General features: G+C 38.3%; 1 protein-coding gene across 5 annotated transcripts in view; it reads left to right on the top strand.

Moving 5' to 3' along the window:
* The window catches only part of STPG4 (sperm-tail PG-rich repeat containing 4), a 40613-nt gene that overhangs the window by 15066 nt on the left and 11971 nt on the right, over positions 1 to 13576 (top strand). For 2 of the 5 annotated variants that reach the window (XM_055540021.1, XM_055540020.1), the window contains exons 4-5: positions 4947 to 5011; positions 5217 to 5271. The exons of 2 other annotated variants lie outside the window; for them this stretch is intronic. In XM_055540021.1, the coding sequence (XP_055395996.1) occupies positions 4947 to 5011; positions 5217 to 5271 (120 nt within the window). The remainder of the gene's footprint in view (positions 1 to 4946; positions 5012 to 5216; positions 5272 to 13576) is intronic. One more of the 5 variants, XR_008700261.1, reaches the window with a different exon arrangement.

Raw genomic sequence — 13576 nt, 5'->3', positions numbered from 1 at the left:
ATGGATTGAAACATTAATTAACTAGGATCAGCTATTTTTATGGGCATATTGTCTAGATTCTCTGAGCCTTACATTACAAGTGAGGAATGAAGAAGCATATGTAGGAATTAGAGTAAAATGTACTTACTGGATATAAATGCATGCATGCAAACATGCATTACATATACGCACAAGGGAGCCATCCAGATAGTTCGCAACATGTTCAGCGATGCACAGAGAAGCAATCTCTTGTGTAAGGCAGCTGAGTATTTAAGAGTTCCTGGAAAAGTCAGTCCTCTCTCAGCCATATTAAAAAGCAAAGAATGGCCAACGCCAAGTAAAGCAGGACAAATAAAGAAGCTATGGATAACCAGTATTCCTTCTAGAGTAAGGCTAAGAGTTTTTCCATGATTGCTTCATTGAAAAAAATCTTATGCAATTGCTGAGTATAGATGAATAAACAGTGGCTTTAAAGTTTTTTTTTTTCCCCTTCACTTTTCAGTTCTCTTTCTTCCTTCTCCTGTGTATGTGTATATAATGTGCCTGAGTGGGAGAGAGAGGGAGCAGAGAGCGAGGAGCATGAAGCATACATTCACAGTGTAAAGTAAATAGAAAGCAAACACCTGTGTCATCGTCATCAAAATCAAGAAGTAGAATGCTGTGCCCCCCAAGAAAGCCCCCTGCTTAAAATGCATTTCTATGCTTCCAGCATATAATAATAATAATAATAATAATAAATACCTGTGTTCCCTAGGTGTTTATTCTGTCAAGTGAGCAACGAACAACGCACAGGAGCATTAGGACATCCTGTCTGTTTCATCATAAAATTTGTATTTATTGTTATTATCACTGAATCCACAGAAAATGCCTCTGCAGTCAAAATTCTGTATTAGTATGTGAAAGATAGCTGTAGGATCAGATACAACAGGTGAACTTACATGAGGCAGATAACACCAGGATATGAACGTCTTGTTTCCAACAAGAGCTGTATTGTATTTTTAAATCTGATTTTAAATTAATAGGGGTGGAAGAAGAGTGTCCATTTTGAGAAGGATTCAACTCCTCCCTGCCAACTCCTGGAACACAGGAAGTTCCCATCTGTCTTCCCCTGGCTTCTCATTCTCTTTCTTTTTCTCCATCCCTCCCTTCACAGAGCCCACTAGCTATGCTTGCCAGTTCCTGACTCTCCCTTACTTCTCTTACTCTGGGCTGACATCCACAGACCCAGGGATAATGGAGCTATCCAGGCAGTCTGTAACAAGTTTCACAGTGGGCAGAGAGACAGTCTGTTCTACAACGTTCTTCTTAGAATCTCCCCCTTTCCCCCCTCAAGGAGTCTTACCTTTCTTAAAAGCACACTCAAATCTCGCTGTCTTTACCATCTTTATATCATCCAGTTAGATTTATTTATTGATTTCTGCCCCCCCCCCCAGCTTTACTGACGTATAACTGACAAACAAAATTGAACATATTCAAGGTGTACAACATGATTTGACATATGTATAAATTGTGAAATGATTACCATAGTCAAGTTAATTGACACATCAATCACCTCACACAGTTACCATTGTGTGTGTGTGTGTGTGTGTGTGTGTGTGATAAGAACACATAAGATCTACTCTCCTGGCAATTCTCAAGTGTACAATACAGTATTATTAACTATAGTCACTATGCTGTGCATTATATCTCCAGAACTTATTTATCTTATAATAAAGTTTGTACTTTTGACCAGCGTTTCTGCATTTCCCCCATCTGTCAGCTCCTGGAACCACCATTTTACCCTCTGTTTCTGAGTACAGCCCTTTCGTAGTCCACATGTAAGTGTTGCCAAGTGGTATTTGTCTTCCTCTGTTTGGCTTATTTGACTTAGAATAATGCTCTCCAGGTTCATCCATGTTGTTGCAAATACTAGGATTTCTGTTTTTTTAATGGCTGAACAATATAATATATACATTAAGGGACTATATATCACATTGTCATTATCCATTCATCCATGGATGGACACCTAGTTTATTTCCATAGCTCGGTTGTTGTAAATAATGCTGCAGTGAATGTGCAACTGAAGATATCTCTTCCAAATATTGATTTTGTTTCCTCTGGATATATACCCAGAAGTGGGACTGCTGGATGATATGGTAGTTTTGTTTTTGGTTTTTGAAGTATCTCCATACTGTTTTCCATAATGGCCATACCATTTTATGTTTCCACCAAAGTGCACAGTTCAGTTCAGTCACTCAGTTATGTCCAACTCTTTGTGACCCCATGAACTGCAGCACACCAGGCCTCCCTGTCCCATCACCAGCTCCTGGAATTTACCCAAACTAATGTCCATTGAGTTGATGATGCCATCAACCATCTCATCCTCTGTCATCCCCTTCTCCTCTTGCTCTCAATCTTTCCCAGCATCAGGGTCTTTTCAAATGAGTCAGCTCTTCACATCAGGTGGCCAAAGTATTGGAGTTTCAGCTTCAACATCAGTCCATCCAGTGAACACCCAGGACTGGTCTCCTTTAGGATGGACTAGTTGGATCTCCTTGCAGTCCAAGGGACTCTCTAGAGTCTTTTCCAACACCACAGTTCAAAAGCATCAATTCTTCAGCACTCAGCTTTCTTTATAGTCCAACTCTCACATCTATACATGGCTACTTGGAAAAACCATAGCCTTGACTAGACAGACGTTTGTTGGCAAAGTAATGTCTCTGCTTTTGAATATGCTATCTAGGTTGGTCATAACTTTCCTTCCAAGTAGTAAGCGTCTTTTAATTTCATGGCTGCAATCACCATCTGCAGTGATTTTGGAGCCCCCCAAAATAAATTCAGCCACTGTTTCCACTGTTTCCCCATCTATTTACCAAAGTGCACAGATTTCCCTTTTCTTCACATCTTCACCAATGCTTGTTATCTCTTGCTTTTTTGATAATAGCCATTCTGACTGGTATGAGGTAATAGCTCATTGTGGTTTTGATTTTCATTTTCCTGATGATTAGTGATTTTGAGCACCTTTTCATGTACTTGGTCATTTGTATGTCTTCTATGGAAAAATGCCTATTCAGGTCATTTGCCCATTTAAAAACTGGATTATTTGTCTTTCTTCTGTTGAGTTGTATGAGCTCCTTATGTATTTTGGATATTAACACTTAATGAGATAAAGGATTTGCAAATGTTTTCTCCCATTACTTAGGTCACCTTTGCATCTTGTTGTTTCCTTGGCTATACTTTGTTGCCCCACTTGTTTATTTTTGCTTTTTTTTGCCTGTGCTTTTGGTGTCATGTCTAAAAAAATCTTTGCTGAGACCAATGACAAGGAGCTTTTCCCATATGTTTTCTTCTAGAGGTTTTATGGTTTCATATGTTACATTTAAGCATTCAGTAATTTTGAAGGGTCTAATTTTGTTTTTTGCACGTGGATTTCCAGTCTCCCAGATACCATTTATTGAAGAGACTATAGCTTCCTTATTGTGTATTCTTAGTGCCCTTGTCAAAGATTAGTTGACCATTTCTGTCTGGATTTATTTCTGGGCTCTGTATTTTGTTCCATTTGTCTATGTGTCTGTTTTTATGATAGTATCATACTGTTTTGATTATTGTAGCTCTGCAGTATAGTTTGAAATCAGAACGTGTGATGCCTTCAGCTCTTTGTTCTTCTTTCTCAAGATTGGTTTGATTATCTGGGGCCTTTTGTGCTTCTGTATTGATTTTAGAGTTGTTTCTTCTATATCTTTGAAAAAATGCTGTTTTATGCTAGGGATTGCACTGAATCTGTAGATGGCTTTGGATAATTTGGATATTTTAACAATATTAATTCTTTGAATCCATAACCATGGTATATCTTTCCATTTATTTGTATCTTCTTCAACTTCTTTCATCAGTGTCTTATACTTTTCAGTGTACAGATCTTCCATCTCCTTAGTCAGATTTATTCCTAACTACATTATATTTTTGATGCTATTGTAAATGAGCTTGTTTTCTTAATTTTTTTTAGCTTGTTCATTATTAGTATATAAACTCAACTGATTTTTGTGTTGTTTTGTATGCTGCTGCTTTACTGATTTTGTCATTAGTTCAAACAGTTTTTTGGTGGATTCTTTGTTGTTTAGTTGCTAAGTTGTACCCCACTCTTTTGTGAACCCATGAACTGTGGCTCACCAGTCTCCTCTGTCCACGTGATTTCCCAAGCAAGAATACTGGAGTGGGTTGCCATTTCCTTCTCCGAGGGATCTTCCCAACCCAGGGATCAAACCTGCATGTCCTATATTGGCAGGCAGATTCTTTACCACTAAGTCACCTGGGAAGCCCGGAGTTCTTTAGAGTATTTTATATGTAAGATCATGTCATCTGCAAACAGGGACAATTTTACTACTTCCTTTACAATTGGATACCTTTTATTTCTTTTTCTTGCAGAATTACTCGCTAGGACTTCCAGTACTATGTTGAATAGGAATGGAGAAATAGGCACCCCTATTCTGTTCCTAGACTTAGAGGAACAGGTTTTTATCTTTTCACCACTGAGTATGTGATGTTAGCTATGCATCACCCGGTTGGGTTAATCTCTCCCTATCCCCCAGATGTCCAGTCTTTAACTTTTAGTATTGGTTATAGTGTTTTATGTTTATGTATTATGAGAACATGGCCTGTATTTCCCACCACTCCTAGTAGTTCTTTACCAGCAGAGCATGCTCACTATTTTGTGGTCAATTGGATTTGTTGAATCAAGTATACTTAAAATGTGATTAATTGTACAACATACCACTGCAGGTGTACTGTCATAAAATTCACCATGAAAAGTGAGTATCTGTTGAGTGTTTTGAAGCTCTACCTTTGAAAATATACCTTTTCCATTCTTAAAATAGAAAATAAATGATATAATGTTGGTATGATCATAAAATAAATTATATGAATGTTAGATAACAAAGTGAGTTTGAGACCTATGTTAATCTTTTATTGGTATCCTTGTCTGTTCTGTGTAGTCAGTTAAGCTTTCACCAGGGCAATACGAACTACTTCCTCCTCCAGTTCCCAAGCAAGCTTCCAGGTAATTAAGTACTTATTAAGTTGCTTTTACTAATTTCACTCATGCCTTTCTATTTACATACTTAACAGCCAACACTAATGACTTTTAAACCTCATTTATGCCCATTATATTCAGATTAGCATTTTAAAATATTTAATAAGAATATGTTAAAGATCCTTACATTTAAAAATATGTTTGGAAAATCGTATCTTTTTTTTTAATATAGGAGCTTCGTATTTCGTTCTACGGTTCAAAGGTTTCCAACAGGCTGCTTCACTCCTGTAAGTATATTGATAGACCATAAACTCATGATGAATTTGATATTTAAAATAGGCAGTGATTCCTTTTGAGATGTCAAGATTAACATTTCACTCATCATAGTAGAAAGGCAATGAATGATTAATGTGTTGATTCAAGATATACTTAAAATATATCTGAAGATACAGCGGGGGTGGCAATGTAAGTAACACATTTGTAATGTTATAGAAGAAAAGTAAAGGCTCTTTTACTTTCTTTAGCTCTTGATTCTCATGACCTTCTCATTGAGGTCATCCCTAGTCACTTGTTCAGAATTCCCTATCCCCCTTTCTTGGTTTATTTTTCTTCATAGTGCTCATCACCATCTGATACACTTCATCTAAAAATTTACTTACTGTGTTTTCATCTGTCTCCCCACAGAACGTAAACTTCACAAAGGTGGGGATTTTTGTCTGTTCTTGTCTTGTTTACTGAGCATCTAGGAAAATGGTTCACACAGAGTGCAGAGTATTTGTTGAATTAATTAATTATTAAAACCATCAGAGATATTCAATAGATCACTGTATTATTAACAAGAAAGAAAAGTGTACCTAGTTTCTTTCTTTTCAAAAATGTAAAACTGCTTTCCTGTTTCTAAAAATTTTCAAATACGCGTACATGTGTTTGATAAAAATTAACTATTTTAGATAATCAGTAGGATGCCAAAAAATAAAAAGGGAAGAATGAGAAACTATGAAGCTATTTCAGGGTGTTTTGATGGACTATAGTTATTTATTTGTAATTAGAAACAGCAGTGCAAGTGGGGAGACATACAGTGAACATCTGAAAGAGGAGCTGAGATAACCAAACTGAGCTCAAAAACAGACTCCAGAATACATAAGATCTCTGTATTTGATTAAGAAGGCATGACAAATCAGTAGGAAAGAGAGATATTTTATGCTAGATGATTAATTAACTTGTAAATATTAGACTCTTCCTACCACATATAGTAAATTCCATACTAACTAAAGAATTAAATACTTTTGAACTATAAAACTAGAAGAAAATATATTAGCATGTATTTAATTTGGGGCTTCCAGGTGGTGCTAGTGGTAAAGAACCTGCTTGCCAATACAGAAGGCATAAGAGATGTGGGTTTGATCCCTGGGTCAGGAAGATCCTCCGGAGGAGGGCATGGCTACCCAGTCCAGTATTCTTGCCTGGAGAATCCCGTGAACAGAAGAGCCTGGTGGGCTCCAGTCCACAGGGTCGCAAAGAGTTGGACACAACTAAAATGACTTAACATACACACACACACACATTTAATTTTAGGATAAGGCAGGTTTTCCGAGACAACAGAAATGGGTGGATTGCAAAGGAAAAGAAGCCTTAGGTTTGATTACATAACATTTTGAATTTTTTGTACACCAGGAAACAAACTATAAACAAAGTTCGTAGGCAAACGCAAATTAGGAAAAATATTTTCAACATACATGGCAGATAAATAGTTAATGGCTTATCTTAAATTCTGTTAATAATTTATAGGAAATAGAAAAGTAAAACAGATAAAGACAGTGAATAGACCATTTGTAAATAAGAAATTCAGATATCCAGTAAAGGTGAAAAAATTTTGGTCTCACCAATACTTAAGTGTGGGAAACTGAAAAGCTGACTGAGGGACTTCCCTGGTGGTCTAGTGGTTAAAAAATCTTTTTAAATTGAAGTATAGCTGATTTACAGGCTTCCCTGGTAGCTCAGCTGGTAGAGAATCTGCCTGCAATGCAGGAGACCCCAGTTTGATCCCTGGGTTGGGAAGATCCCCTGGAGAAGGGAATGGGTACCCACTCCAGTATTCTGGCCTGGAGAATTCCATGGACAAGGAACCTGGCAGGCTATAGTCCATGGAGTTCCTAAGAGTCAGATGCAACTTCCACTTCATTTGATTTAATATTTAACACATTTAATATTGTGTTAGTTTCAGGTGTACAGCAAAGTGATTCCATTTTATATATGTATTTTGTCAGATTATTTTCCATTATGGGTTATTATAAGATATTGAATATAGTCTCTGGCTATACAGTAAATCCTGTTGCTTATATGTTTTATGTGTAGTATTAGTAGTTTATATCTATTAATCCTGTATGTCTTAATTTACCCTCCCTCTCTCCCCTTTTGATAACTGTCCATTTGTTTTCTGTGTTTTTGTTTTGTATATAGATTCACTTGTATTATTTTTTTGATTCTACATGTAAGAATCTAAATACATATCATATGTATTTGTCTTTCTCTTTCTAACTTACTTCAATTAGTGTGATAATCTCTAGGTCCATCCTTGTTGCTGCAAATGGCAGTATTTCATTTTTTTATGACTAAATAACACTCTATTGTATATCTACCACATCTGCTTTATCTAGTTTCTGTTGATGGGCACTTGAGTTGTGTCCATGTTTGGCTGTTGTCAATACTGCTGCTATGAAAATTGGGGGGTGTGTATCCTTTCAAATTAGAGTTTTCATCTTTTCCAGGTAAATGCCAAGGAATAGGGTTGCTAGATCATATGGTAACACTATTTTAGGTTTTTTTTCTTTAAGTAAGATGTGACTTTATTGCTAAATAGTTGCTCAGTGATTATCTAGAGAGTACTAAAGAATGAGATATAATGAATTTGCAAATTGTTATCAAAGTATACATTAGAATCATTGTCCCATGTTTTCCCATGAGTCTATTTAAATATTGAAAATGCCTTTTTCAAAATATATATCCTAAAAATTTGCTGATTTACTATTTGCCAAGCATTCTGCTAGGCATTTTTTAAAAAATTTATCTATTTTTAGTTGGAGGATAGTTGCTCTGCCATATTGTGTGGGTTTCTGCCATACATCAGCATGAATCAGCCATAGGTCTTGTGTATGTCCCCTCCCTCTTGAGCCTCCCTTGCATCTCCCACACTGTTCTGCCCCTCTAGGTGATCACAGAGCACTGGGTTGGGCTCCCTGCCTCGGGCGGTGACTCCCCACTGGCCATCTGTTTGCATGCGGTGATGTGTGCATCTCAGTGCTGCTTTCTCCATCGTCCCCCCTCTCCTTCCCCTGCTGTGCCCACGAGTCTGTTCTCTGTGTCTGCGTCTCCATTGCTGCCCTGCAGATGCGTTCAGCAGTACCATCTTTCTGGATTCCATATGTATGTGTTGATATACGATGTTTGTTTTTCTCTTTCTGACTGACTTCACTCTGTATAATAGCCTCTAGGTTCATCTCCCTTGTTAGAACTGACTCAAATGTGTTCCTTTTTATGGCTGAGTAATTGTGTATATATACCACAGCTTCTTTATCCATTCATCTGTCAATGGACATCTAGGTTGCTTCCATGTCCTGGTTATTGTAAATAGTGCTGCGATGAGCATTGGCACACATATGTCTTTTTCAATTATGTTTTCTTGAGGGTATATGCCCCGTAGTGGGCTTGTTGGGTCATACGGTAGCTGTATTCCTAGTTTTTTAAGGACTCTCCATACTGTGTTCCATAGTGGCTGTATCAATTTATTTTCCCACCAACAATGCAAGAGTGTTTCCTTTTCTCCATATCCTCTCCAGTATTAATTTATAAATTTAATTTATAGATTCTTAATTTTTTTTAATTTATAGATTTATAAATTTTTTAATTTATAGATTTTATTTATAGATTTTCTGATGATGGCCATTCTGACTGGTGTGAGGTGATACCTCATTATAGTTTCGATTTACATTTCTCTAATAATGAGGTGGTTGGATGGCCTCACCACGTCATCCATGTGATGTTCGATGACATCATCATGTCAATGGACTTGAGTTTGAGCAAGCTTCAGGAGTTGGTGATGGACAGGGAAGCCTAGCGTGCTGCAGTCTATGGGGTCGCAAAGAGTCAGACACGACTGAGCGACTGAACTGAACTGAGTAATGAGTGATGTTGAACATCTTTTCATGTGTTTATTAGACATCTGTGTGTCTTCTGTGGAGTATTTTTCGTTTTTGAAGGAACCTCCATACTGTTCTCCATAGAGCCTGTACCAGTTTACATTCCCCCCAGCACTGTAGGAGGCTTCTCTTCTCCACACCCTCTCTAGCATTTATTATTTGTAGACTTTGTAATGATGGTCTTTCTGACCAGTGTGAGGTGATACCTTGTGCTTTTGATTTGGATTTCTCTAATAGGGATGCTGAGCATCTTTTCATGTGCCTCTTGGCTGTCTGTATGTCTGGAAGTTCTCTCAATTTCTGTTTTCAGTAAAGGTCCCTGTCTTCCCATCACCTGGGATCCTGGATCCAGGTCTATGGCTCAATCTCTTTAGAAATGAAACCTTTCATCTCCTACAGGGATGAAGAAAGGGCAGCTACCTGACTGCTAAAAGTAGGTAGGTAGGGACCTAGAGAAAAGAGCTCACTCAATCCTCCTGCACTTCACTGATGCCTAAGGCCTGAAATTCCTGAGCTTTTCTTGGATTCCGTGGGCCTCACCCTCACCTCCACCTCACTGATGCCTAAGGCCTGAAATTCCTGAGCTTTTCTTGGATTCTGTGGAGGAAAACAGCCCACTTCTTATCAGCAGGCCCTCTCCATGCACCAGGCTTCAACTTTCTCCACCCTGCCACGTCAAGGACCATTCCTCCAAACTGCTTCACATTCTCTCAAAATACATGATCTCTGTTGGCTGTTATCTCTTCTCTTGATTGTATGTGTGTGTATATATGTGTGTATAGAGGTGTGTGTGTCTGGGTGGAAGAGATAGTTATGCCTTTTTATTTGACAAGGGAGGAGTGATAATAAATGCATGTGTAAATAAATGCATTGGCTTTGGTAGTAAGCGGTCAAGACAGTTCCCCTACCCTCACACACTGGGTGCTATTATATTTCCTTTGAAATGCATGCTTTCAATGAATGCCATGAGTTGAATAATGATTTGTTTACTATTCAGTTCAGTTCAGTCACTCAGTCGTGTCCAGCTCTTTGCGACCCCATTAATTGCAGCACGCCAGGCCTCCCTGTCCATCACCATCTCCCAGAGTTCACTCAAACTCACGTCCATCGAGTTGGTGATCGACATCGAGTCCTCCTGCCCCCAGTCCCTCCCAGCATCAGAGTCTTTTCCAATGAGTCAACTCTTCGCATGAGGTGGCCAAAGTACTGGAGTTTCAGCTTTAGCATCATTCCTTCCAAAGAACACCCAGGGCTGATCTCCTTTAGAATGGACTGGTTGGATCTCCTTGCAGTCCAAGGGACTCTCAGGAGTCTTCTCCAACACCACAGTTCAAAAGCATCAATTCTTCGGCGCTCAGCTTTCTTCACAGTCCAACTCTCACATCCATACATGACCACAGGAAAAACCATAGCCTTGACTAGACGGACCTTTGTTGGCAAAGTAATGTCTCTGCTTTTCAATATGCTATCTAGGTTGGTCATAACTTTTCTTCCAAAATTAAATGGGTTTTAGTCCAAGTTAGGCATCCTGAAGGGTAAGCAGCCTGGTACGTGAAATAGCACAAAGCTGTTGATTCTGACAGCTTTTGCCTTTGTTCTCATTGCTTTTTATGGAAGAGAAGGTTTTTGGAGATCCTTATTCTGCCATTTTCATTGATGTCATCTCATCCATACCATTTTATAAATAAAAGTGATTCACAGCTTGGAACATCCTGTCTTTCACCAAAGTGAAAAGAATACTTTCATGGAAAAGGTTCCAAGATATAGAATTAGCCCAGGGCCGTGATTCATGTCTGTCCTAAACATGCATTCCCAGAGCAGACTTGTGGGTTTAGTTTAGATCCACAAACTTGTAAACGGCGGAGAGCAAACTGCTTTGATCCCAATGGTGGGAGATAGTGGCACTCGGTGTGAGAAAATGATGCTTGCTAGGAGAATATCATCCCAGACGTTCTGGAAATCAATGCCTTGATCCTTAGTATTACATTAATTTACATCTCTACCAGCAGTTAAAAGAGTGTCCATTTCAGGAAATCTGTATATATCTTGTTTAGCATTGTTAATTTGATAGTAAAAGAATGACAGCTCATTATTTTAATTTAATCCATAGGATCTGAGGCTACACATTCTAATTATTTGTTAGCTAGTTCCTTGTGGCTTTTCTTGCACACTTTCTGGTCACATTCTTCACCTAGTTATCTACTGGGTGGAGTCATAACATTTTTTTTTTAAGGTTTTTTTGGTGTGGACCATTTTTGAAGTCTTTATTGAATTTGTTACAATATTGCTTCTGTTTTACGTCTCCTTTTTTGGCATGTGGGATCCATGACCCGGGATCGCACACCTTGCACCGGAAGGCAGAATCTTTTTAAAAAAATTTCTTTCTTTTTGGCTGTGCTGGATCTTCATTGCTGTGGGTGGGCTTTCTCTAGTTGCGGGGAAGGAGCTACTCTGTAGTTGTGGTATGTGAGCTTCTCATCGCTGTGGCTCCTCTTGCTGGAGTGTGTAGGCTCTCGAGTGCGGGCTCAGTAGTTGTTTGAAAGGGATTAGTGCCTTGTGGCACTTGGAATCTTCCTGGACCAGGGATCGAACCTGTGTCTCCTGAATTGGCAGGCAGATTCCTAATCACTGGACCATCAGGGAAGTTCCTAACATTCTTTTTTTTGTTGCCTTGTATATACTCTATAGTGAAGAAATAGTAATTGCTTGCATTTGCTGAAGTTTTTCAGGAATTTTGGCTTTTACTTTTGTGTTTTCATATTTACACAAGTTTAAAATGTAAAATGTTTATATTGTCAGATCAGAGAGTTTGTAATTACCTTCTGGAATGTAAGTTCCATGAAAGAAGGGGCTGTCTTATTCACTGATGCCCCCAGCCCCTAGTACAGTGCTTCAAAAATGTGCTGAATGAACGAATGAAATCTTTGTATCCTTTCCTTTTCCATTTCTCCCTTAAATATTTAAAAAATTCCCTCCAGAAATATAATGTCACTTGTAATGCTCTTCAGTTTTGGGGGGCATTTAAAAAAACAAACAAACAAATGTATCACTCTTTTAAAATGTGTTATGTGTAAGATCACAGTGTCTGTCACTTGAGCCCTCTTGACTTGGGACAGGTTGCCTCACCATTGGTGTACATGAAACCTACAGTCACCAGAAATCTGACCTGCAGATCAGGTGCAAGACAGTATGACGACATTCAGACATTCACTGAGTCACTTTAAACCCTTTAGAGAATAAGGCAAATTATAAAAGATGGATACTTACAAGTTTATCTCCTCCTTTCCTTCCATTATCTGTGAAAACTAGCTCATTGAAATGTGTTAATCATTTATACCTAGAATCCCCAGGGGCAGCCTATCAAAAGAATGAGGAAACATGTGAAAATGTGGCAGATCACTACTCCATTTTTTAGTTGTAAAAAGTACAGTTACTTTGAATTTTAAAACACTCTGGGATCTTATGTGCCTGAAAGTTCCTCCATGTGGACAAGCCATTATCACTTGTTAAAACACACAGCCTTTTTGTTTATGTCAGGAATTCCGTAGATGAATTTACATGTTGTTCCTAAGGTGTAAGCGCCTCTCAGGAGAGGCGGTTGCCAAGGGATTTGTCTTGTTGGAAGATGGTTTCTAATCTTTAGATTACCAATATAAGGTTGTATATTTATTGGATACTTCAGTTATTGATGAAATAATAATAGTAATTGATTATGGCTGGGGTGGATGCATGCATGCTCAGTCATGTCTGACTCTTTGCCACCTGGATCAGTAGAATTGTTTTGTGTGTAGGAAAGACTGAGGGGAGTGTTTGTGTGAGCATTTTGCAATAGACACCAGAAGATATGTTCTACCAAAAGTAAAAAGGGCCCTTTTGTACTCACAGAAAAAAATTGTATTTGGAAACTTGTACCAGTCACCATTTCCTTTTAGCACCGTGATAATAATGACCAAGTCCTGCAGATCCCGAGATCCAGTGCAAACACACAGTTCCCTCATAGCAAGTTTTTTTTTTTTCTTTTTTTTGCTGTATGGCAGGCACGTGAGATCTTTATTTCCCCAACCAGTGATTGAATCTGCACCCCTTGCAGTGGAAGCATGAAGTCTTAACCATTGGCCTACCAGGGAATTCCCCAGGATTTTTTCCAAGAGTAGAAAACAAACTGCAACAAATCATAGTCATTCTTATCCAAGCAAAGCAGACAAAGTAAAACTTGCCATTTGCAGTTTCTCCTCCTCTCATCCTTCCTTTAATTCTTGACCTGCAGAAAAATTGCATGAATTTTGTTCCCTCCTGAATGCATTTCACAATTTGGGCATTTAGGATAGCAGATATCCTGCACAACTTCTTTGAACATATAGGGAATACTGATGACTTTATTTAATACTCCCATTAA

Source organism: Bubalus kerabau, chromosome 11, assembly GCF_029407905.1.
Source record: "Bubalus kerabau isolate K-KA32 ecotype Philippines breed swamp buffalo chromosome 11, PCC_UOA_SB_1v2, whole genome shotgun sequence".
Taxonomy (NCBI): domain Eukaryota; kingdom Metazoa; phylum Chordata; class Mammalia; order Artiodactyla; family Bovidae; genus Bubalus; species Bubalus kerabau.
Note: the sequence above shows the minus strand (reverse complement) of the source record. Positions and strands in the feature narration are given on the sequence as shown.